This window comes from Sorex fumeus, unplaced genomic scaffold (assembly GCF_029834395.1).
Source record: "Sorex fumeus unplaced genomic scaffold, SorFum_2.1 ptg000047l, whole genome shotgun sequence".
NCBI lineage: Eukaryota > Metazoa > Chordata > Mammalia > Eulipotyphla > Soricidae > Sorex > Sorex fumeus.
Genome location: NW_026606104.1, coordinates 39,645,064 through 39,669,674, shown reverse-complemented (window position 1 = coordinate 39,669,674; position 24,611 = coordinate 39,645,064). Strand labels below are relative to the sequence as shown.

Here is a 24,611-nt window from a genome sequence, read left to right as displayed (position 1 = left end):
AGTAAATAAAACCAACCCCTCAAAATAAACATCAAAATAAACCCACCACAACTACGGAAAACAGTTTGGCAGGTCCTTATAAAATTAAACATAGCATTACCATGTGATCCAGTAATCCCTCTGCTACTTACAGTCACCCGAGAGCAGAAATAGGTACTCAGACAACGTGTGCACGGATGTTCTAGGACTGCTGTTCACGAGAGACCAAGGAGGGAACTGGCCATTCCCATCAGTGGACAAAGGGCAAAACACACAGGGGGATTCTCACAGGACAGAGTAACATAATATGCCAAGGAAAGAACGAAGGACTGACATCTGTCACCACGTGGGAGAGCCTCAAAAGGTGAGATGTGAAAGACCCACTGAAGGTGGCACATGGCCCCATTCTGTCACAGGATACGCGGGACAGGAAAATCCGTTGCCTAAGTGCAGAGAGGGCTCCCGGGGTTGGGGATGTGGAGGTCTCCAGCAGAGTTGGTGATCGGGATTCCACAGAGTGGTCCCACACTGTTGTGTGTGCTGAACTGTCCGCATGGCCCTGGCTCACTCTGGGCTATGGATTCTACCTCCATATAACCAGTAGCGGCCCCATTGTGTGCCCCTCCCCTCACCATGCTGGTCAGTGTCTTCGTGGATGGGGCTGGGGGCTGGGGAGCCTAGGGAGGGACAGATAAGTTATGAGAAATAGAACTCAGTGCTTCAAGGACTCAGAGAAATGATTAAGTCCCATCTTGCACTTTACAGAGGTGGGCACTGAGGTCAGAGAGCCCAAGATCTTGGGGTGAGCCCAGCAATAGCCCCTTTCCTGATGCTTTTTACAAGGTGCTCCCGGCTTGTGCTCAAATCAACAACCTGCACAAAGTTCCTGTCAGACAAAGCCCTCAGCCCCCCACATGTGTGTTCTGAGCCACTGGGGAGGGAGTAGCAGCACCCCCCACCACCTCTCCACCTTTTCCAGGAGAAGACCCCTGGGCAGGTGTTGTCTCAAGTCCTGTAGACTGTGAGGGAGGGAGCCTGGTTTCAAAGTTGCTCTCAAAAACAGGTTGGACTCCAGACCAGAGTCTCTGCTTTGAGGCTGGGGTGAGCCCACGGGTGTGTGTGTGTGTGTGTGTGTGTGTGTGTTGTGGTGCCAGGCGGGGCTGAGGATCGCCAGGGTAAAGGTGCTCGTCCTTGCTCCTGTGCTGGGCAGAGAGCAGGGTGCTGCATAGGGCTGTGGCCAACTCATCTATTTACCCCAAATCCAAAGGGTATAGTGGGTAGACACAGGCCCAGTCGGGCATATGGGAACCTGGAGTGTGGAGCTGCCTGGTCCCCGCTGTCTCTCTGCCTTCGTCCCAGGGTGAAGGAGTGGTCTATTGGGTCTGAGATCCAGACCCTGTGCTCTCACCTCTTCATCATGCTCCATCCCACTCCCTGCACCCAGAGCCTGACGGGGGAGCACCAGTTCTGAAGCTCAGGCACTTTCCCAGGGTGCCTAAAGGGTTGTAAAAAATGGGCTCGGAACCCCCAGATGGCGTGGCAGTACCTGCAGGGACAGGGCCCTGATCCAGATGGCCCCAGTGGTCCCTGCCCTTCTCTAGCCTGGAGGTCCTCTGCCTGCCCCCCAGTCCAGCCCTCCACTGTCCTGCCAGGGCATGACCTCTTGGGAAGCTCCGAGTCACAGCTCCCTGCTGTCCCCTCCTTAGGGGCACAGGGTGATTTTCGCTTCCTTATTACTCCCTCAGTATCCAGAGAGCCCAGTCTTGGGGCCAGAGACACAGTACAGTAGGTGCTTGCCTTACACATGGCTGACCCGGGCTTGATCCCTGGCACCACATATGGTCCCCTGAGCTTGGCTAAGAGGGATCCATGAGAGCCAGGAATTAACCCTGAGCATGCTGGGTGTGGGTTAAAGGGAGAGAGAGACAGACTGACAGACAGAGAGACATACAGACAGACAGAGAGACAGAGAGACAGAGACCCTGGGCCCCCTCCCCTCATCTCTTTCATTCTACCCAGGCACTTTTCCAAATGCTCAATCCCAGTTAACCCAGCAGTAGCCTTCTCACCAGCTAACAGAGGTGCCAGCTAACACAGTGCCACCAGCTAACAGAACCAGCAGCTAATACAGTGCCACTAGCTAACACAACATCACCAGCTAACAGAACCATCCACTAACAGAGCCACCAGCTAACAGAGCCACCAGCTAACAGAGCCACTAGCTAACACAGCACCACCAGCTAACAGAACCATCAACTAACAGAGCCACCAGCTAACAGAGATACCAGCTAACAGAGATACCAGCTATCAGTGCCACTAGCTGACACAGTGCCACCAGCTGACAGAGGGCCACCACCTAACAGTTCCACCAGCTAAGACAGTGTCAGCAGCTAACAGTGCCACTGGGACCAGGGGCAGGGAGCCAAGTTTCTTGGGTCCTCTGATGTCACTGCTGGCTTTTCAGATCACAGCACTAACCCTTACTGTACCCCAACTTGCCAAGCTTCACTCTAGGCTCTGTGAGCAGTGACGTGATCATGTCCTCTCCACTGCCCCAGGGCTGTGAGGCTCTTACATCCAGTTAGAGATGGAGCCAGTGGACCCAAGCCCTTGGCCCACACAGTACTGGACAGCCAGCAGAGTGTTCCCAGGATGTGAACACAGATAATTGTGAGCGCCCTGGTGTGTGTGTGTGTGTGTGTGTGTGTGTGTGTGTGTGTGTGTGTATGCTCCTGCCTGAGTAGCACCTCTAGGCTCAGGCATGCCTCTGTCCTGATGACCCGAGGGACCACGGAAGAACTACAATAGGGGTGATGACTGCTTTTAAACCAAAACACAAGTGGGGGCTGGAGCGATAGAACTGTGGGTACATGATCAACCTGGGGTTGGTCCCCAGCATCCCATAGGGTCCCCCAAGCATCACCTGAGTGCAGGACTGAGAGTAAACTCTGAGCATTACCAGGTGTGACCTCAAAACTAAACAAAACAAAATACAAAATCAAAAAAAAATATACCCCCAAAACACAAGCTTGTCATTCTGGCAACCCCAAATGACCGTGGGCTCCCTCCCCCATCTCTTTCATTCTACCCAGGTGCTTTTCCAAGTGCTCGGTCCCAGTTCACCCAGCAGTAGCCTTCTCAGCAGGGACACCTAGTCACCTACCCATTCCGTAACATCAATTAGCGAGCAGTGATGCTGGGTTTGAGCCCAGACCTGCCGGGTCCAACATACCCTTTCTCTTTCCTTGGCTGTGACTGGCTAGGCAGATCTGCAAGCTGGTGGGCCTTAGGGGGCCCCTAAGGACACCCTGTACGGCTCCCGCTGACTCACCGTTCCCACCACCCACACGGCCGCTGGCCTGGACTCAGCTGTTGGTGGAGGCAGGTCTCCCCCCACCCCAGCCATGGGGGTGCAGGCCCTGGGGGCTTAGCTGGCAGGCTTGGGTTTCAGGCAGCTAACCCCATGCTGATCCCATAAGCCCCGTAACCTGGGTGTGGCCAGGGGGCGGCATTTGCTGGGAAGATGATCAATGCGGCCAGAGGGAGGCCAGGCAGGCCCGGCCTTTATCCTGGAATCCTGGGGGATTAATGGCTGAGGAAAGGGAACAGCTGGATGTGCTCCCACCCCTCCTGCCGTCTGCCGCCCACCCTGGGGTGTCAGGTTACCCTGTAAGTTAGTCTTGTGAGAATTCTGGAATTTTCAATTACCAGGCGAGGGGATGGGGTCAGTGGTGCCCCGTGACCCCTGCAAGAAGATGGAGCCCCGAGGGAGTCAGCACAAAGGAGGAGAATGGCTGAGAGGGGCCAGGGGGAGTCAGGCCAGGAGGCCTGCAGGGCGGGAGCAGGTGGCCAGGGGTGTGGCCCCCGCGAGCCTGGGGAGGGATCGGAGCTTCCTTAGTGGAGACGGAGGAGAAGTTGCCTGTGGTGTATCTATGCGCCACTGCAGCCGGGCATGCAGGGTGGAGGGTGATCTTGGGGTCCTCTGGGGGGGAGAAACTGTCAGAGGAAGGACTGAGACCTGAGTCTGGAGGAAGGGGCGCCCCCACTTGACCTCACCTTTACCCTTTCACCAGTCAGAAGACCCCAGGAGTGTGGAGAAAAGTCGCTGGTCACTGGGCAGTCTAAGGCCCATACGGTCTCAGGGCCCACCATCGACCGGACACCTGCCCTTGGTGGCTTCCTACTGAGCTGAGTAAAACTCAGTTGCTATGGGGGCCTTTCCCAGATCCACACCCGCCCTGTACTCGCCCCGAGCTTCCAGGCACCACACACGCAGCTGCCCTCCGATTCCTGATTGTTCTGGGCCCATTCCTTCCTCGGCCGCATGTTCTGGGCCCCTGCCTGGAAACCTGTGTGCCCAGACCTCAGAGCCAGCTGCTCCTCTTCAACCCTGGCTCAGCCAGCCTCCTCTGAGAGGCCCGTCTGGCCATTCCCTCTGTCGTTCACCACTCCTCACTTGCTTTCTTTACTGTGCTCACACTGTCCCTGCTCAATCATTTATCCTAGTGTCCATAGCAGTTCATGGTTCTGAGGGTCTTGAGCACATGGGAGGGTGGGAGGGAGGGAGGGATGGAGGATGGATGGGAGGAAGGAAGGGGTCGGATGGATGGGAGGACAGGAGGGGGAGGATGGATAGGAGGGCGGGAGGGGGAGGATGGATGGGAGGAAGGGAAGGGGGGATGGATGGGAGAGCGGGAGGGGGTAGATGGATGGGAGGAAGGGAGGGGGAGGATGGATGGGAGGGCGGGAGGGGGAGGATGGATGGGAGGAAGGGAGTAGGAGGATGGATGGGAGGAAGGGAGGGGGAGGACGGATGGGAGAGTGGGAAGGGGAGGATGGATGGGAGGAAGGGAGGGGGAGGATGGATGGGAGGAAGAGAGGGGGAGGATGGATGGGAGGAAGGGAGAGGGAGGATGGATGGGAGAGTGGGAAGGGGAGGATGGATGGGAGGAAGAGAGGGGGAGGATGGATGGGAGGATGAGAGGGGGAGGATGGATGGGAGGAAGGGAGAGGGAGGATGGATGGGAGAGTGGGAAGGGGAGGATGGATGGGAGGAAGAGAGGGGGAGGATGGATGGGAGGATGAGAGGGGGAAGATAGATGGGAGGAAGGGAGGGGGAGGATGGATGGGAGGAAGGAATGGGGAGGATGGATGGGAGGAATGGAGGGTAGATGGGAGGAAGGGAGCGAGGATGGTTGGGGAAGTGAGGGAGGACGATGGATGGGAGGAATGAAGGGAGGGAGGGGGCAAGGATGGGGAAGACAGCGGAGGGAACCAATGATGAAGGGAAGGCTGGAGGGGCGAGGGGTAAGCATGCACTCTTTTTTGGTTTGGTTTTGGACCACACCCAGTGGTGCTCAGGGTTACTCCTGGCGGGTTTGGGGAACCATATGGCATGCTGGGAATTGAACTAGGTTGGCCATATCACTTGGGTCCCCACTTTTTCACTTTTCCTTTAAAAAATTATTATTCTCAACATGGTCTAGTGGTTGCAATAGTTTCAGTGTTTATGGTCCTGATGTCCACTGTTACTGTACTTTTACCTCCACTGAGGTGCCCAAGGCCCTGTGCTTGTCTGTGTCATTTCTAGTCAGCCCCTCTCTCAGGAGTCACTGATCTCAGGGGTTGGGTGGGGGGTAGAAGTGGAAGGAAGCATGCTGGTCATAAACTTATGGTGGTGGCTCTCTCCCTCGGACCCTGCCTGCTTGCGGGGACAGCTGGCCCTCAGTGTCACCACAACCATCCATCACTGAGCACCCATGCTCCTGGTCTGTGGCAGGAACACCTCACCTGTGGCAGGTGGCCCAGAACTCCCAATTCTGGGCAATGGGGAGCTGTTTCTTACTTTGGGGGGGGGGGAGATTAGGGCCAACCTGGCTGTCCTTAAGGGTCATTCCTGGCTTTGTGCTAAGGGGTGATTCTTGGCTCTGTGCTCAGGGGAATCACATTTTTCCAGGGATCAAATTGGGGTTGACCTCATGCAACACAATTGCCCTACCCACTGCACTATCTCTCTGGCCCCAGGAGAGCTGTTTTAAGCATCCTCCATTAAGCCCGTGGCAGTGCAGTTAACACGCCATGATTGATTGTACTTCTGGGTGATCTGATGATAATGCTGACAAGAGAATTTCCACAAATAGACTCTTTCAGAAGCGGGCCTTCATTTCTTTCCGGTCAGACTGAGACTTTTGGAGAGTGGCTAGGAGAGGGAACAGGGAGAGGAGAGAACTGGGTGGAGGGTACACGAGAGAGCTGGAGAAGCAGAGTTCCCGAGCCCTGCGTGGGGCTCACACTGAGGGTCCCTGTAGTCAAGGCTCTGATGGATTCTGTGGGGGGGAAGCCAGGCAGTGGGGTTCATCCTGGCAGCTTAGTCTCAGCGGTCTCAGAACCTCCTTTCACAAAGCATCTATTTATTCTTGTCTTCAGTAAATGCAGGGACTGGGCATCTCTGGGACATAGTTTGGAAAATAAAACAAGAGATTCAGGAGACACTATTATCTTTGTTCTCGAATCTGAAGATGCTCCTTTCTGGGAGGGCAATTGCCTGTTTATCTGTCATACATCTTCTCTTGATTCAGTGTAGAGTTGTTCCTTTTGTTTGGGAGCTGCTCCTGTGGTGCTGTGGCAGGTGAAGAGGGGACCATGCCTTGCTCTGCATCATACCTGGGCCCCTGCCTGCCGTGCGTGTGCTCAGCCCTCTGAGTCATCTTCCTGGCCCCTCAAGATAGATCTTCCCCCCTTGATTTTAGATCACATTTGGCAGTGCTCAGGGCTTACTCTTATCTGTGCTCAGGAATCACTACTGGTGAGCTTGGGGAAATCTATAGGGTGGTGGGGATTGAACCTGGGTCAACTCTGTGCAAGGCAAGCAAGTGCTCTACCCACTGTCCTATCTTTTTGGCCTCACCTCAATAAAGGTTTTGTTGGTTTTGGCTTTTGGGCCATATGCAATGGAGTTCAGGGAACTATGTGGTGCCAGGATTCCAGCTTTCAAAGCATGTGCTCCAGCCTAATGAGCTTTCTTTCTACTTCATATATATTTTTAAATTGTCCCAGATGATCTCTTTCTTTCCCTTCCATTTTCTGTAGTTCCAGGAGTCATACTGGCAGTGCCTGGGTTGCATTTGGTGATGTGGGGGCAGGGCCAGGGATTGAACTCATGACTTCACACCTGCTAGGCAGGAGCTGTGGCACTGGGTCACATCCTGGGTCCCAACTCCAGGCAGGTGTGGGACATCCACAGGCACCACTTAGTCCATGGAGTCAGGGCCAATGGTCTCACCATTGTGCAGAACAGGGAAGTGAGATTCAGACCAAGTTTCTTGTCCAGGGACCCAGGCCTGCCTGTGGGCCCCTGAAACCAGGTCATTTTTTCTTTTGTTTAAATGGAATTCCACTCCACAGGCAGAGGTCAGACCCTGGGTCTGGGGCTACAGGTACACCCCACCGCCTGCTTCTCAGGGGGCAGTGGGGGCTGCCTGAGTCTCTCTTACATGTAGCTGCCACGGGAAGTTCAGGCCTCACCCAGCACTTGCACTAGTAAGGTGGTAAGAGCTGGACCTCAAATCTAATAGTGAAGATAACTCATCCCGTCCTTCTGTGCCTCAGTTTCTCCTCTCTAGGATGGGGACAGTAGTAGGGAAGTTAAGTAAGAACCCACATGGGAAGAGATTAGCTTAAATTAAAAAAGGGAAAGAAAACTACTTCCTCTGAGCCCCTGTGGTAGGCTGACTGTGTTAACTGTCTTTAGCTGCACCCTTTGTCCAATAACTTGTATAGCACTTTCTTGCTCTGACTGTGGGCTCAGTCAAGTGGCTTGCTTTGGCCATTGGGATATAGGCAGAGAGGATAAACAGGCCTGAACAAGCTCTTGCATAGTTCTTGCTGTCCTGGTTCTTTGTGATGGCCACATGGATGTGCCCAGGGTCACCTACTGGAGACTGAGACAGCAGGGGAAGAATTGCTGACCTGTTTGTCTGAGCCACTCCTATCAGGCTACAGCGTCAGCCCCAAACCGTCAACAAAGTTTTGGCACATTCAAAGAACTGCTGAGGTACCTGGTGGAGATGGGGCATGAAGGAACGGTCCCCACCAACCAAGATCAGGGTGACCATCCCAGAGGCCTTGCCCCAGTATGAGCTGGATCATACTGTCTGATTTCCCACCACTGACTTTCAGGTTGATGGCTGAACAGCTTTGGTGTGTCCATGGTGAGCTGTTACTGTCCTTCCTATCATAGCCCATCTTTCTTGGGGGAAGCAGGGGCATATCTGGCGGTGCTCAGCGGTTACTCCTGGCTCTGCACTCAGGAATCACTCCTAGAAGGTTTAGGGAATCGTATGGGATGCCAGGGATTGAACTTGGGTCAGTTGTGTGCAAGGCAAGCCCCCTACCCTCTGCACTATTGCTCTGGCCCTTGTCATAACCCAACTTAACTGGTGCTCCAGCCTATAGATGCTTGGGAGGATCAGAGAGGATCTGTGTGCAGAGACTGCTTGGTGCAGTGGAGCACTCCCAACCCCAACACACACACACACACACACACACACACACACACACACACACACACGCAATTTCCTTTCCCCAGGGACTCTCTCACCACCTCTCTGATCCACTGTCCTTGGGGAGAGAAGGAGGTGGCACATGCTAATGCCAGTTCTCGAAACTGCACCGCACAGGAGCAGGACATGATTACATGAGAATCTGGGAAGCAAAGCGCCCTGGAGAAAGTTGAAGTTGAAAGCCTCCTCTTAAGTGAGGTCCGTGGGGGTGGCATCACAGAGAGGCGTGTCAGAGAGGGGCTTGGCCAAGGACCTGTAGCATGATGTGGGGCAGACCTGCAGCTCGGTTTTCCTTTTTATAAAAGGAAGTGCTCGCCCCAGACAAACTCCAAAGCTCCAGCTAATGCCGAGATGTGTTGGTTTCACTTGTGTCACCTTCTGGGATAGTAGAGCTATGGCCTTCAAAGATGTTCACGCTCTAATCCCTGGGATCTGGGACTCTGTTACCTTCCATGGTGAAAAAGACTTTGCAGGGTGATTGAGGCCCTTAAGAGGGGGAGATTATCCTGGATTATCCAGGTAGATCCAACCTAATCACTTGAGTTCTTAGAAGACGGGTCCTTTCCTGGCTGAGAGTCAGAGACCAGGAAGCTGAAGTGTGGGGAGGACTCTTGGCCTCACTGTTGCTGCTCAGATGCCAGAGGCCGTGATTGGGAGGCAGAGAGAGGCCCCAGGACCCAGGGCAGCAGCCAGTAGCCACCAGCGAGGTCACAGACATCTCACCCCTGCAATCACAGGCACGTGGATTCTGCCAACTTCAGAATGAACAAGGACATCAGTCTTCTGGAAGGACCATCAGAAGGAAACCTGGCCTTGTCAACACCTTATTTAGTCCGAGAAGATCAGACTGAACTTCTTTGACCTTGCAGAACTGCCAGGGAAGGACGGCATGTCATTTGCCCGGGCCTAGTTTGTGGTGCTTCGTTATAGCGGCAATGAGAGCCTAACTCTTCACTAGGTTTCACATGAAGTCTGAGCGGCCTCTTGTTTATGTGCCAGACACTCTGTCCGTATTATGGTAAATCTGACAAGTGTTGGGCCAGGCTGAAATGAGATGGAACTGGCCATTTCAAAGCAGAGGGCTTTGTGGTTCAAAGGGAGATTTCCTTGTCCTTCGGGGTACAGAGCAGATGATGCTTCGCCCTGCATCCATCCACTAGGGCAATAATTCTGCATTAGGGGCCCCAGGACACCCCCTGGTGGGCATCTGGGATATTTCAAGGGGTTCAGAGATGGAAATTGCGTAAGTGGGACCATGGTAGAAGACTAGGGGTGCCACCCAGTAGAACCAGGAGACTACAGGAAGGAAACAAGCCCAGAAAGGAGCCAGGGATGGAGACGGTTGAGAAACAGTGCTCTAAACCATACAATCATATGACCCAGAGAGAGAGAGAGAGAGAGAGAGAGAGAGAGAGAGAGAGAGAGGAAAAGTGTCTGTCATAGAGGTGGGGGCAGGAGAGAAACTGAGACCACTGATGGTAAAGGAACGGGTGTTAGGACATTATATGACCGAAACCCAACCATGAACAATTCTGCAATTATGTATATCAATGTGATTTAATTTAAAAAAAAAAAGGAGAAACATTGCTCTAAGCCATGACTGCAGGGGGTCCTATGGGTCGAGCTACGTTCAGTACAGGTGGCCCAAAGACTGCCTTTGCTCTGTCAGGTCAGGCTTGGGTTAATAGGCCTTGAGAAAGCAGCAAAGTGGCTCTGCCACTATAGCCTGGGTGGCATGGGTCAACTCGTATAGGCCCAGATGCCTCGTTTCTTTACTTAAAACCACAGGCATAACAGGACTGACCATAGAGCATGGCTGGGAAGCTCCGTTCTCCAAGATGGGGAAGGGTCGGGCACAGATGCACCTGATCAATGTGCCTGGGGAGGCTCTGGGGCACAGAGCTCACAGCGGTCCCTAGGGGAGGAGCTGATGGTCCCACAGGAACGACGTGCACAGAATGTGAGAGACTGGTTTAGGGCTGCTCTGGGAGGTGCTGGGCACAGCCCATTCCCAGGTCCAACCTCCAAACCTTCCATTGGAAGCAGCCGGGTCACCACTGGGTGCCTGTCTGTGGTGGGGTCTTGTGCGAAGCAGTCCTGGAGGGTGCTAGGAGTGTGGGGACAGCCCTGTCTTCCTGAGGTCCCCAAGAGTGTCTTTGCCTGTCATTGGGCCTTTAGCTCCTCAGAGAGGCCCTAGAGACTCCCTGTTGCCTCCCATTCCTTTGTGACGAGTTCCTACAGTTGTTCTACCTTCTCCCAAGGCCCAGTGCCCCAGCCTTCCCGTGGGGAGATGCAGCCCAGCAGGCCTCCTGCCCTGGGAGTCCTAGAGGACTCAACAGCACCGGCCAGCAACGCCATTTTCGAGTGGTGGAGTGTGCCTCGAAGGCAGCCTGACGGCTTTATGAAGCCAGGAGACAGCTCTGGCCTTGGCAAGTGCCAAGAGATTGCGAGCAAGGCCCAGTCACTTGCCTGAAAGAAATACTTTTTCCTTTTAAGGCCATGAGCTAACTATTTAGATATTGAGTTTTTAGGGTCTGATGTAAAAACGACCACTGAAAGCATTTGTCTGGAAATCCAGTCCAGCCGTATCACCCTTCTCCACCCCACCCTCTCTGCCCCCACCACGGTGTGCCAGGCCTCTCTGGATGGAGCCTTGTGCTCAGACGCAGGCCCCTGGAGAGTTCACCACTGGGAAACCGATGGGAGAAAGCAGAGCCACCGTGTACCACAGAGTGGTGATGGCAGGGGAGGCAGACAGGGAGGGAAGGGCCCCAAACAAGGTGGAAATCCCACCCACAGGAACTTGAGGTGCTGGGTGTGACCAGGACAGGGAGGATCACAGAATGAGCTGAGATCTGAAGTAAAAGTTGGGGGTAGGGGTGGGAGCATTCTAAACAAAGCAGAAAGCACGTGCAACAGCCCAGTGGTAGAGGAGGAACAGATAGAACTCTCCCCACAGCAGGTCCCTTTCCTTCCCTCCCTGGGGACACCGCCCCTCCCCCATCCCACCCCCACCCCGCATGATTCCCTGGCATGATTCCATTACTGCTCTTTAGAGGCTTATGCATTTTTTCAAGTCAAGCTCAAATGCCTCCTTTTCCAGGAAGCCTTCCATGACATTCATTCTCTCCCATGTCTGAGGAGGAAATGATCTTTCCGACCCATGTCTCTCTCCTCTCCGACCCCTCCTTGAATCTCCATTCCTGCCACCTGTATACAGATGCTGCTGTCCACATCTCATCTTCCCAGCTGGGACATAACCCCCCACCCCAAAGATGGGAACTGGACTTCCTTAACCTGGAGTTACCATTACTTCTGGGTTCATATACTAGTCCAGGCCATTTCATAGCATAACTTGACAAAGTGACTCCACCTTTCTGGACCTCTGTGTCAGGTGAGAGGAGGAAGCACATGCTCAGCAACAGAGATGTGGTATAAGTGTAGGAGGTGACTGCATGGTTCCTGGCTGTGCACAGTGAAGGGAGTCAGGATCCAGAAAGCCCCAGAGCTTACTCACTGGTGTTCCAATTCAATAGGAACCTGTGTTCTAGACAGTTCTCCTTTGGTCCAGATGCACAATATGAATGAAAGTCCAGTCTCTGAGGGAGGATATCTTTTCATGAGTATGACAGGCTGGTTCCTTTCCCCTCTCCTTCCTCTCTCATAAGGGGGACGTGCTTCCACCATGCCCTTGTGGGCCCATTTACTGAGCACAACTGTGTCACCGCAGAGGGTGTGTATGTGTGTGTGTGTGTGTGTGTGTGTGTTTTGGTCACACCCAACAGGATTTGGGGGCTATCCCAGGCTCTGTGCTGGAGGGGAGGAGGGTTACTGCTGGCACTGTTCTGGAGACCATGAGGTGCTGAGATGAAACCAGAGTCGGCTCTATGCCAGGCAAGCACCTTACCCCTTGGACTAGCTCTCTTGTTACAAACAGGGTTTAAAGGTCTTTGTGGCCTGGCATGGATCGCCAGCTTGTGCTTCCTCCTCTCACCTGACACAGGGCACAGACAGAGCCAACCCCCATTCTGGAGACCAGGAGCGAGGCCGCTGAGCTGGAGCCTCACTGACCTGTTGAGGAGCTGGTTGGGAGAATGCTGGGATCACTGTATCACTGTATCACTGTCATCCCATTCATTGATTTGCTTGAGTGGGCACCAGTAAAGTCTCCATTTGTCCCAGCCCTGAGATTTTAGCAGCCTCTCCTTCCTCATCCTTCCCAACAGTGCCATATTGGAGGCTCTTTCAGGGTTAGGGGAATGAGATCCGCTATTGTAACTGTTTCTGGCATATCGAAGACACCATGGGGCGCTTGCCAGGCTCTGTCATGTGCTGGGATAAGTTTTAGAACATTGTCATGAAACAGTCGATTAATTCACGCAGATCATGATGGGGAATGAATGGCAAAGCTGGCGATCAAACTTAGGGTCCTGGTTTCTAATCCTGCACCTGTTGCTTACTGCTTCTACCTTTCAGTCTTGAGAGCTCCCCCGTACTCTCTTCTCCGGAAGCCACACTTTCACCCTGCACCATCTCTGCTCTCTGGAAACTTCCAGCTCCACACAAAAGAGGCACTGCCCCGCAGCCCAGACACCACCCTTGGCTGCTAATAACTGGAGGCTTTGGAGAAGGCTGTTCTGCCCTCAGAGCTCCCAAGGGGAGGCCCCTACCCTGAGGGAAGAGATTCCGGGCCCTGGGAGTGCCTGCCTTCTCCCAGGTGTGATGTGATTCCTCCCCATCACCTCTGCTGGGAGCCTGGGCTTTTCTACCTCCGAGCTCTGTCACACTAGAGACTCACAGCTGGGGCTTCATAATCCGTTAGGTGTCTGCCAACAGCTGCCAGCTTTGGAAGGTTTTCGCACATTAAGGCAGCTCCATCCGGGCCCCAGTCTGAGCGCCTTGGGGCATCATGCCCTACGCAACTGCAGGCACATGCTCCGAAGCCTGTTACCCAATCAGCACTGCCACAAACGCTCCCAGACAGGAGAGCCACGTTCAGTCATGGCCACTCAAGGCCAACAGAAAACAGACCCAGGCAGGGCAGCGACCACGCGAGGCCATGAGCACAGGCTGGCAGAACACACACGGTCCCCTAACAAGGGTGACACATTCTCACAAAGACACGGTCTCTGGCACAAGAAGACCCAGTCACATGCAAGGCTCCTTGGACACACTCTCTCTTCGTCCTACTTGGTCTTTGTCAGACCTGGTCAGTTTTTTTTGGGGGGTGGGGTGGGGAGAGGGGCACACCCAAAGGTGCTCAGGAATCAGTCCTGGTGGGCTCCAGGGCCCATATGAGGATGCCAGGGATGGAACCTCGGTTGGCTAAATGTAAGGCAAATATCCTACCCCACTTACTGTCAATCCAGTTCTAGATCTGGTCAAGTTCTGCCTTTTACTTGCTCCAGTTTTGTCCCTCAACTTTTCTGAGTGTCATCTGTGAGACAGAAAACACAGATGCCATTCCACTCAAGGAGGCCAGGGGATGCAGAGGGTTCATGCGTGTAAAGCAACCCGCAGCCAGGTAGAGCTGGTTGTCCCCTCTCCCTTCCGGGTCCTGCCGAAACTCCTTCTCAAATTTCATTTCTTTCCATCACTCACTTCAGGTCCTCTGGGTCCTATCAAACTGCAGCTCAAAGCCTACCTTCTCCAGGAAGCCCTCTTGGGTTTCCAGCTCTGGATCCTCTGAATACTTTGTGGGCCCCCTCCAGAGACCCTTGCTTAGACATGGCTCAGAGTATGCACACAGCAGGCCTAGGCTGGGGTTGTGGGGTCACTGAAAGGCATGCTCCCAGGGCCAATCACAAAGTCTTAACCCACAGTTACTAGGAGGTGCTTGAAAAGCTCATGTGGCCTTTCGGAGGTAGGGAGTGCTTAGATGGGGAGATGCCTGCTGAGTCTGAGGACAGCAATCTCCGTGGGGACTCAGGCCTGAAGCTTCAGTGGACTGAAGTTAGTAGGCTTGGTGGGGCCTGAAACCTAAGTAGAATGGACAAAAGACAGTGAGTAGGAGTATCATTTAATGACTATATATTTTTTGACTTTTGGGGTCACACCTGGCAATGTTCAGGGGTTACTCCTGGCTCTGCATTCAGGAATTATTCCTGGCAATACTCGGGGATCATATGGGATACCGGGGATCCTACACACTATTGCTCTATCGCTCCAGCCCATACAACTGTTTTTTTTTTTTTGAGAAAGGTGGGAGAGGAAGGCAGATGTGGGTCATAGAGAGCCATCCTTATTGATAACCAAGATGCACACTTGAGTGAGCTTAGGGGGAAGAGTATTCCCAAGCTGAAGGTCCAAAGAAAGCCCTAAAGAATGTGCTAGATGCCCACGGGAGTCTGTCTCCTCACCTGTTTCTGTGGTTCAGGTCTGAGTAGGACTGGGGACAGGACAGCTCGGGGGCTCCCTGAGGCCCCACAACTAGTTTCTTTCCAAAGGAGCACGCACAGGGGGATGGTGGCACCTCTGCTGCTGTGTGGAAAGCAGCCTTGCCACCCTGGGGCTTCCCGAGGGCACCCATCCCGCAGGCCAGTGCCCGTGTGCCGGTGACTTAGCTCCCATCACAGACCTGGAGCGATGGGGATGGACAGACATGCCAGAAGGGACCTGGGTCCTTGTCATTCCAGGTGGCACCCTGGCTAGGACAGCTCCCGCCTGGAGTTGGACATGAGAGAAATGCACAGACAAACGCTGGGCCTTCCACTAACACATCTTGGAGGTTACCAGTGTAACAAGGGACAAGGGGCAACCATCAGCGCTGTAGAGAGATGGAGGCCCGACACTGTGAAAGGCCTTGGAGAAGGTAAAGTCACTGTATAGGTGTCATGACCTCTGCTCAGCAGGCAGGATATTCCCCCATGGGTGCTGCCCGCCCTGCACTGTTGTTCTCACCTGCTTGGTTGGTGGTGATATTCACGGAGGCAAACTGGGGCGAGAAGGGGCTCTGGTCAGTGACCCCGTTCACGGCTTGGATCTCAAAGGTGTACTGGGTGTGCGCCAGCAGGTCGCTGATGTAGATGCGTGGCTCTGTCAGCCCCAGCTGGCGTGGCGCGTACTGCACATTGTCCCCGCAGCGGGTGCAGGCGCCCCGGCCCGAGCCACAGCTCTTGCAGATGATGTTGTAGACGAGGTCCTCGCGGCCGCCTGAGTCGCGGGGCGGCGTCCATTCCAGCATGAGGGATGTCTCATTGACGCTGGAGATGACCGTCTGAGGGGCGGAGGGGATGGCTGGGGAGGGGGAGTGTCCGTCAGTGTCAGTTGGGGCGCCTGTGTCCAAGAGCCCCCTCTGTGCCCACCACCCATTTCTCAAGAGGGTTCTCCCAATGTTTTCACCTTCCTTCTACCCAGCCCCTCCCAAAGTTTCTAGAACCCAGCTCATCTGGCAGCCCCTCTGTTTACATTTACTTCACTCCCCCAGAGTCCCGTCTTTGCAGAAGAGTTTATATAGGGGGTTGCACCCACTTGGGACCCATCTTCCCTCCTTTACATCAGAACCCAGCTTTTCAGGATGGTCAGTGTGGCCAGCTAACGGCCTCATTTCCCACCCTCCTGTGATGCGGTGCTGGCCACTGATAGATAGCAGACATTCTTGGATGGGACTTTCCTGTAGAAGGGAGACAGCCAGTTGTAGCATGTCTCTGTGTGTCCTTTGCCTTCTTTCTGTTGCCTGGAATGTGTGCAGTGGCTGGAGCGGCAGCAGCCAGGGTGGACCATGAAGTGACCAGAAGCTCAAAAATTTCATGCAATGGATGACAGAGCCCAAATGAAAAAAACAGTCAGACCCCAGAGAGCATCCTGGATTCGCGGGACTATCCCAGGACTGCCTGTCTGGGCCTTTCTTATGTGAGGAAATAAACAGTTTAAGCCAATGGGGGCGGCTCTCTGACCTATAGCTGTCATTTCTGCCTGGGGCAGAGGTTTTAGCATTGCCCTAAGAACCACCCTTTCTTAGGGTGCCCTGGCTGGGATTCAGGCAGCCTCCGCACAGACTGCACCTGTGTTGGCTCATCTCAGGCCAGGCCCTCCTTGACTTTACCCTCTATGTGACTTAGCAGAAGTGGGTAAGGAGCCAGTTCCAGCTCCAGGGTGCCTGCATGCCAGCAGTACAAATCCCCCAAGATGGTTCCTTCCCAGTGGGTTTCCTATCCCTACTTCCCTCAGTAACTGGCGGCTTCTCACTCAGGAAGGCTGTAGCTATGCAGTCGCTGACCCCTGCTTGAGCTTTAGTGCAGCGGGCTCAGGAATCAGCAGGGAAAGGCCCTCCTGGGCCAGGACTCACTTGTGCAAGGCATGTCCAGGGGGTCCAGGTCTGCTCTGTAGTAGCCGTTGCGGCAGACGCAGTTGGTGGCCCCTTCTGAAGTAGTCCGGCTGTTGATAGGGCAGTGGGTACAGGCCTCATCACCTTGATTGGCCTTGAAGGTTCCAGATGGGCAACCTGGAGGTGGAAAAGACAAGGGAGAGATGATGGAAACCTGGTCAGTGCACAAAGAGACCACATGACCTGGAAAGGGCAGACGGTCTCAAGAAGGACTTCACGGTCATGGAGTGGCCACACGCATCATCACTGGGCATCCCCTTGGGAAGGCTTGGGGATCTTGGAGCGTCTAGTAGTTCCTGCAAGTTCCCAGGGCCCTGATTTCTTGTCTCTGAAGTGCTTAAGTGGCCATTCCTGATGGCCAGGCTTAGGATGAGTGGTCTGGGCAATGCCCTTGTCCTTGTGTGGTCCTGACTCTTGAACCAGATTCTCGGACTGGATGATGGAGACAATCACGTCTATGTTCCCTTGTGGTGATTGGTGGGCTCCTGTCGGCTGAGAGTGATGCTGCAGAGGACCAGAAGTCCCAGCATGGTGCCAGCACTCATGGTGGCTGAGCGGGAAAGAATTCCTACTCTCCCTCTTGAGCTGTGAGTCCCGGGATAAATGGCTTCAGCCCTTTGGAACTTCAGCTGGCTTATTTATAAAGCGATGGCTCAAAGGCCATCTCTGCAGGCCAGTCTGAGTATTTAGCATGAACAGAGAGGGCACGGGGCACAGGCCCCTGCACACTCTAGGTGGCCCAAAGAAAGGCACTGAGGTGTCAAGCCCTGTAGTGACAGGCGCAGCCTGCAGTCCCAGGGACGGTCTGAGGAGGGCAGTGTTTGAACTTGGTGAGCATTCAGTTCTCCCAGAGGCTCTGGCCTTCTTTCCTGCTCTGGGGATGCTCCAGGATTGGGGTGGAAGCCCTGCAGCTCTGGACTTGAGTTCTAGAAGAGATGCGCACTCTCGTGGGGGTCTGTGTGCACCCTGCTTACTGGCCTTGGGTGGGGAAGAAGCATCTCAGGGGTCTAGGCCAGGCCCCTTGTGGTCTTAGGTTCTCTTTCTGCTCATGGGAATTCCTGATTTCAGCCCTTCTGCGGAGGAGTGTCAGACTGGGGGGAACGTGAGAAGGTGAGAAGGAAGAAGCTTTGCAATGGGTAATTTTCTGCTGGGGATGAAATGAGGCCGAATGGCCAGAGACCAGGGTTCTTTTTTTTTATTATTATTAGTCTGCCTTGCACGCAGCCAACATGGCCAACCCGAGTTTGATTCCTCCGCCCCTCTCGGAGAGCCCGGCAAGCTACCGAGAGTATTCGATATGCCAGACACAGTAACAACAAAGTCTCCAATGGAGACGTTACTGGGCTCGCTCGAGCAAATCGATGATCAACGGGAGGGCCTTTACTTTACTTTATTAGTGAAACACCATGAGGTACAGGGTACAGTTGTAGATTTACAATTTTTTGTGCTTGGGTTTATATTACACAATGATCAAATACCCATCCCTCCACCAGTGCCCATTTTCCACCACCATGGATAATATCCCTCCCACTCCCATCCCTCCCATCCCACCTTGCCTCTGTGGCAGGGCGATCCCTTGTGTTCTCTCTCTCCTTTTGGGTGTTGTGGAGACCAGGGTTCTTTACACGGACACATTCCATGCCTGGGCACAGTGTGACCTTTGGCACCAACTAAGTGGCAACTTCCTCACCTGCCAATTTTCCTAGATTGCTTCTCCAGTCACACTTCCTAGTCCAATTCTTAGCCAACCACACTCCCACGAACACCTTCACCTGCTCCAGCCTCAGGAACTGCCCTGCCCCACCCCCCTTCCCATTGCTTCCACCTCTGGAGTACAGTATGTTCTCATCTCACCAGGACCAGGGTCCCTGCCTGGATATGCACTGCCACCCCCGCCCCAGTGGGGAAGCATGTCCGATTCCAGCTGCTTCCTGAGCACCCAATACAGAAGCCGATTCCATGCGGGTTTTTTGTTTGTTTGTTTGTTTTGCTTTTTTGGTCACACCCGGCGATGTTCAGGGGTTACTCCTGGCTTTTGCATTCGGTAATTACTCCTGGTGGTGCTCGGGGGACCATATGGGATGCTGGGAATCGAACCCCGGTTGGCTGCATGTAAGGCAAACGCCCTACTTGCTGTGCTACTCCAGCCCCTCCATGCAGGGTTTTGGAGATGCTATTTACAGCTGCCTGCATGAGTGGAAAGAATCTGGGTTCTGGAGATGGTGTGGGCAGATGTGTAGTGGGCTTTGGAGAAGGTGTGGGCAAGAGTGTAGTGAGTTTTGAAGAAGGTATGGGCAGGAGTGCAGTGGGCCATGCTATCTAAGGGTGCAGTCGGCCTGGCAAATCCCAGCACCATGTGGACCAGCTTTGTGACCCTGAGCAAGTCACTCAAGCCCTGTCCTCACCTGTGGAGACAATAATATCTACCTCCTAGAACTGTGAGGAGGAGGAGGTTGGCTGTCATGCTGAGAACCATGCCTAGCATTGTTTAAGCTGAGTCTGGTTCAAACACATGAGTATCTTCTGGGGGACCTCGGGTAAGTTGCCTAACCTCTCTGAGCTTCAATCTTCTCCTTGGGAAGACAGCAAGTGCTCTGTAAACTGGCACAAATGAAGAGTTGGTCCGGGCAGTGGGTAGGGGAAGGGATGCAGCCACCATCCATAGACTTTCTGGAAGAGGCCTTTGAGAACAAGCCCGGGACAATTCCCTCTGGGTGTTAGGAAAGGGTGGGAGGCAGGCCCGGCTTCCTCTGTCTGTTGGGGACGAGGGCAGGGGTTGCAGTGTGTCCAAAAGTGGCACTGTCCTGATCTACAGCCAGCCTGGCTGATACCAGGCTCCCTGGGGACCGTGGAAAAGGACCTGCTCCAGCTCTGTTGCTAGGGAGCTGCCTGAGAGAAGAGATAAGAACTTTGACACAACTAGCCAGGCTGGGGACACCAACGAGGGTGACAAGTTATGCCCTGGGCATCACGCTGCCCCCACTGCTAGGCAGCCTGACCTCAGAGCCCACGTCTCTAATGCCACACACATGTCTGAGCGCATCACACAACGTGGTCAGCCCACGGGGGCCAGGAGGGGGCCAGCAGCTTCCACACCGGGTGCCTTTCTGGGGTGCCCTCCCCCGGGCAGGCCTGGGTCCCCATTCCGACCTCTCGGCACTGCTCTTTCCTGGCCAGTGGAATGTGCGGGCAGCCCAGTCCTCCTGGCTCGGTCCTGCGACGCTCGCAGACTGCAGCCCTGGCTTGAGATGAGCCTTAGATGGCTCTGACCCTCAGTTTCCTCTGTGGTACAGGGACCCTCTGACACATGCCAAAGGGTTTTGGTCCCAAGGCCAGGATCCTCCTGGCTCCCTGGAGGCCAAGAACGTGTCCAGCTCAGCACGTCGTCCCCATCTGCTGAAGTTGCTCTGAGCCTGGCTCCCACACGCCCCTCTGCACCGTGCCAGCCCCTCCATCTGGCCCGCCTTCCCGGCCGGCCCCTCCAGTCCCCAGGCCTTGGCCGCCTCTCACACTCACCAGGCTGTCTCTCAGAAGCCTCCCTGCCTTAGGTGTGCTGGCCTGGCCCTGCCTGGCCCTAACCCGAACCTGCTGTGGTCTCTCTCTGCCAGCACCTTGCGTGGCCCTAACCTGGGCCTGCTGTGGTCTCTCTCTGACAACATCTTGCACTTCTGTCTGGGGAGGCCGCATCATCGGCCACTTGGTCAGCAGGAGGCCTTGGCGCCTGCAGTCAGCCAATTACCAGGCTTCCCTCCCCGGCTGAGCCCTGTCGGCGTCCTCCCCCCACCCCAACAGGCCTCCGGATGCTCTTCCTACCACGCCACAGCCCCTCACGGCCATCTGGCCCCCTCTCAGCCTCCAGAGCCAGCCTTGCAAATCTTCTGTGTCACTTAAAAGCCCACCATGGGCCACAATGGAATATTATTTGGCCATAAAGAAGAATGTAGGGCTGGTACACACAGCCGCATGGAGGAACCTTGAAAACATTGTGCGCCATGAAAGAAGCCAGCACAAAGGCGCGTAGGGCCTGGGCTTCCATTGACATGGAAATGTTGAGTGGGCACAGCTCAGGCGATGGAGTAGATTAGCGGCTGCAGAGTGGGGCGGTGGGATGGCAGAGTCAGGAGAGGCTGTTAATGGGTAGCGAGGTTTTTTTCTAAGTGAATGGAAACACTCTCAAATGGGTCTTGGTGATGGTCGCACGACTCTGTGAATGTACAAAGGAGCCGGCAAATTGTTCAGTGGAAGCAGGAGGACAAGGAAGCAGACCACAATGCAGTTCCTATTCAGTGAACCCACGCTGGGGCTGCAGCTGAGGACCCCTGTACATGCTTTGCCTGGGCCAGCCTCTGGGTTCAATCCCCGGCCTCTCCCTGAAGCCCACAGCTCTCCAGATCCCCCAGAGCCCCCCAGAACCCCAGGGCTGCCACCTGCCTCTCTTCGACCTCTGTGGCCGGCCTGTGTCAACAGTCCCACCCAGTTGCCGCTACACATGCCTGACCCACGCCCTTGTCCACATCCCTGGCCTCGCCCGCCAGGGTCTTACCCTATTTATCCCTGTGCCCCTTTCAGATGCAGGCTGCATTCACCTCTCCGGGCAAGGCGAAGGGGCCTATTTTACTCGCCCATGGATCTATAAGCACCTGGCTGGACTGTCAGTGCCAAGACGGTGCCTGGTGCCCAGAGAGTGATAGAGTGAGTGAGCTGCTTACAAGGAATCAGGCCCTCCGCAGCCCGCTCCCCCTCTCCAGGAGCTCCCTGCAGTGCTTAGATGGAATCACCCCCAAGTCTCCTGGCGATGCTGTTTCCTCAACCCAGGATGCCTGCCCTTGTGCTGCCCTGGCACCTCCTCCGAGAAGCCCCCCTGGCTCACCCAGCCCCTCATTGCTCTCTGCTTGGGTCGGTGTGTCTCCTTCACTGTCCCTCACTCAGCAGGTGGGATTAGGAGAGCACTGTCTTCTATTCCCTAAGGGGAGTGTGGGGAGGCTTATCTGGGTGGGAGTGGAAGTGCAGGAGAACTCAGTATTTGCTGAAGGTCAACATCTGCCCTGGGCCAGGGACTGAAACCAGATGTGAAAGCGAGTGAGGACAAACTTGGGCAAGTACTGCAGGGTGAGTACCTCCGCCACCACTGCCTCTGCCCAAGCCCCCTCCCCTCTCCCTGCTTTTCACTGTCTGCCCTGTGGGGCTTCACTGGGAGGAGGCAGGTGCGGGGATGCACAGCCCAGAAGCACCCTAGCAACCCCCCTAGCAGCCCTCTGATACCTGTTTTTCATGCAGTGGCAGTCTCTGGACGCCCCTGGGCCTGAGAGGCCCCTGACAGCACCCTGCCCGCCTGGACTTGGGACCTTGCTGGATGTGTGCACCTCTGGGAGGCCCAACCCTGCCCCTGTGCTGCCCTGTCCTCCCAGCAACACCCCTCCTATAGGGTTCAGCATCAGGATAGGCTGGTAAGAGCTATGTTGGGTCAGGGGGTGGGAGAAAGAGACTCCTGTTAGCTGATATGTGTAGTATAAAATTCCCGTTAGGGCACAATCCAAGCCTCCAATTGGAAATAACTCCAAGCAGAGAAGAAATAAACACTGTCAGCTCTCGCGAGTCAGGATGACCCCCAAGCAGCGCCATCCACCCCGGACCTGACCCACAGGCAACTTCTCTGGATCCTCTTTGCTGGTGGGAGGACCCTGGTCTGGGCCTTAAACCCAGGTCTGTAACCCCAAGATCCTGGCACAGGGTCTGGCACATAGTAGGTGCCCAGTTAATTCTGTTTGCTGCGTGAGCAGGCCCATGTCCCACACTGGACAGGGAGCCACTCACGGGTAGCGTGGGTCCGATAGGGTTAACGGAGTCAAAGCACTGCGAATACACGGCAAGCGCTGTGTAAATATTATCTGTTATCACTCACACAGCATGTCCGGGCAATAATAATCCCATTTATGAAGCGCTTTCCCGGTGCCAGGCCCCGTACAAGTGATTTACATGAATCCCCTCACAAAACCCACACCCACCCCCCTGCCCTGCTATTGGTGCCATGACCACCCCCTCGCACGCCCCCTTCCCCCCCATTTCATTGGGCTCGAAGAGGGTGAAGCGGCCCAGGTCACAGAGTTGCTCAGTGGTGGAGCTGAGGAGGGACTCCATCCAGGTCGGTCTGTACGGGCCTGTGCCTGGTACGACTGCACACACGACTCAGGGAATAGCTGAGGGCCAGCCACTCCACACCCCACCCCCACCCCCAGCAGCCAGGCCCCAGGGGTCATGCAGCAAGGAAAAGGCAAAGCCTGGGTCCTCAACACAAAACTTGGGTCCAAAGCCGGCCGGCAGCACCTGCTCCCACTGAAGCCTGGAGCCCTTGGCCAGGCAAGTTGGCTGAGATAGCAGCCGGCCTGGGGGAGGGCGTGAGGATTACAGGCAAACAGATTTCCTCCGCGCCTGCCCCCTGGGCTCCAGGGAAAGGTGATAATTGACCGAGTGAGCCCTGAGTCAGGCCGAGGCAGGGCTCCATCTGGGCCTGGCATGGCAGGGCTGCTAATTGGCACTGGGTGATCCGCAAAGCCTTCCCGGCTGGCCTGCTGCTCCCCTCACCGGCTCCTCCCAGAGACTCTGTTTATCCTCGGTGCAGCCAAATGCTCGGCCAGGACCAGTATGCCAGCTTTATGGTTGATTGTTATTGTTGTTGTTGGGTCACCCCTGGGCTGCTTGGGGGCTATCCTGGTGGCACCTGGGGTGGTGCCCGAGCGATCTGGTGGTCTCACAATTCAAAGCAAGAGTTCAGCCCACAAGCTCCCTTCTGGCCTCCAGTGAACAGGCTTTGGGGTGAGAAGACACTGCTTTCTTAATTGGGGTCTGGGGGTGAGGAGGTGGGGGGGGGGCGGGGGGATGGTGTTCATAGGCCAGAGACTCTGTCCGTGGCTCCGAAAGACTGACTCACCATGAGCTAATCTAACAGCACCAATCCAACCGAATCCCAGTTCTGTCTCCTGCTAACAGGCAAGTTAGCAAACGGCTCTGTGCCTCAGTTTCCTAGTCTGTGCCACAGGAGAATGATAACTCGCCTTTTGCTGGGGAGAGCCCTGATCACAATGCCTCTTTGCCCCGTTCCAGCGGTGCATCGATGCCTTTGCTGCTGTTTCAGGACTGTTGTGTCCAGGCTTGCCCCCGCTGACGTGTGGACACAGAGCAGACATGGCATCTGTCCTCAGGAGTCAGACTCAACAGAGGCGAGGGTGAGTGAATGGAGATGGTGGCCAGGCACTGGATGTGGAGGCGCAAGGCCCCGGCCTGGCCTGCGAGAGGCCATGGCTGAACAGTAGCCGCTGCTCCTTCTTGGAACTCGGCCTGGCTGCCGGCTACTGTGGGCAGGGGCCGGGAGTGAGGGGTAGGCTCAGGAGAGCAGGACTGGAAGGGCCATTGCGTCTCCAGGAACTTTTGGATTGGGGTCACGGCAGAGGTTTGACTGGACAGAGGAAAAAAATTCTGGGCCCAGAGAGGAGAGGCCAGGGGGCTTGTTGGTCCTGAGGTCCCTTGCTTTCTTTGTTCTTGGAGCCCTGACCCCTTCCTACCCACTCCCTGCAACCTCTTTTAGGCCTGGAACTGTGTTCCCAGTCCTAAACCTTGCGTGCTCCTCAAGGCAAGGCAGGAATTAATTTGCATATTTTCAGGGGCAGGTGTTCGGCGAATGTCGGGACTGGGTTTGGGGGTTTTCAACTGATCAGGCGGCGCTTAGGGAGTGGTCTCCCTCATGCAAA

The 24,611-nt window shown here is 55.1% G+C and overlaps 1 protein-coding gene across 6 annotated transcripts in view; it reads right to left on the bottom strand.

Annotated features, from left to right (window-relative positions):
• The window catches only part of EPHB2 (EPH receptor B2), a 196,820-nt gene that overhangs the window by 31,434 nt on the left and 140,775 nt on the right, over positions 1–24,611 (bottom strand). For all 6 annotated transcript variants that reach the window (XM_056123818.1, XM_056123816.1, XM_056123819.1 and 3 more), the window contains exons 4-5: positions 16,828–16,983; positions 15,441–15,776 (exon numbers count right to left, since the gene is read on the bottom strand). In XM_056123818.1, coding sequence (XP_055979793.1) covers positions 15,441–15,776; positions 16,828–16,983 — 492 coding nt within the window. The remainder of the gene's footprint in view (positions 1–15,440; positions 15,777–16,827; positions 16,984–24,611) is intronic.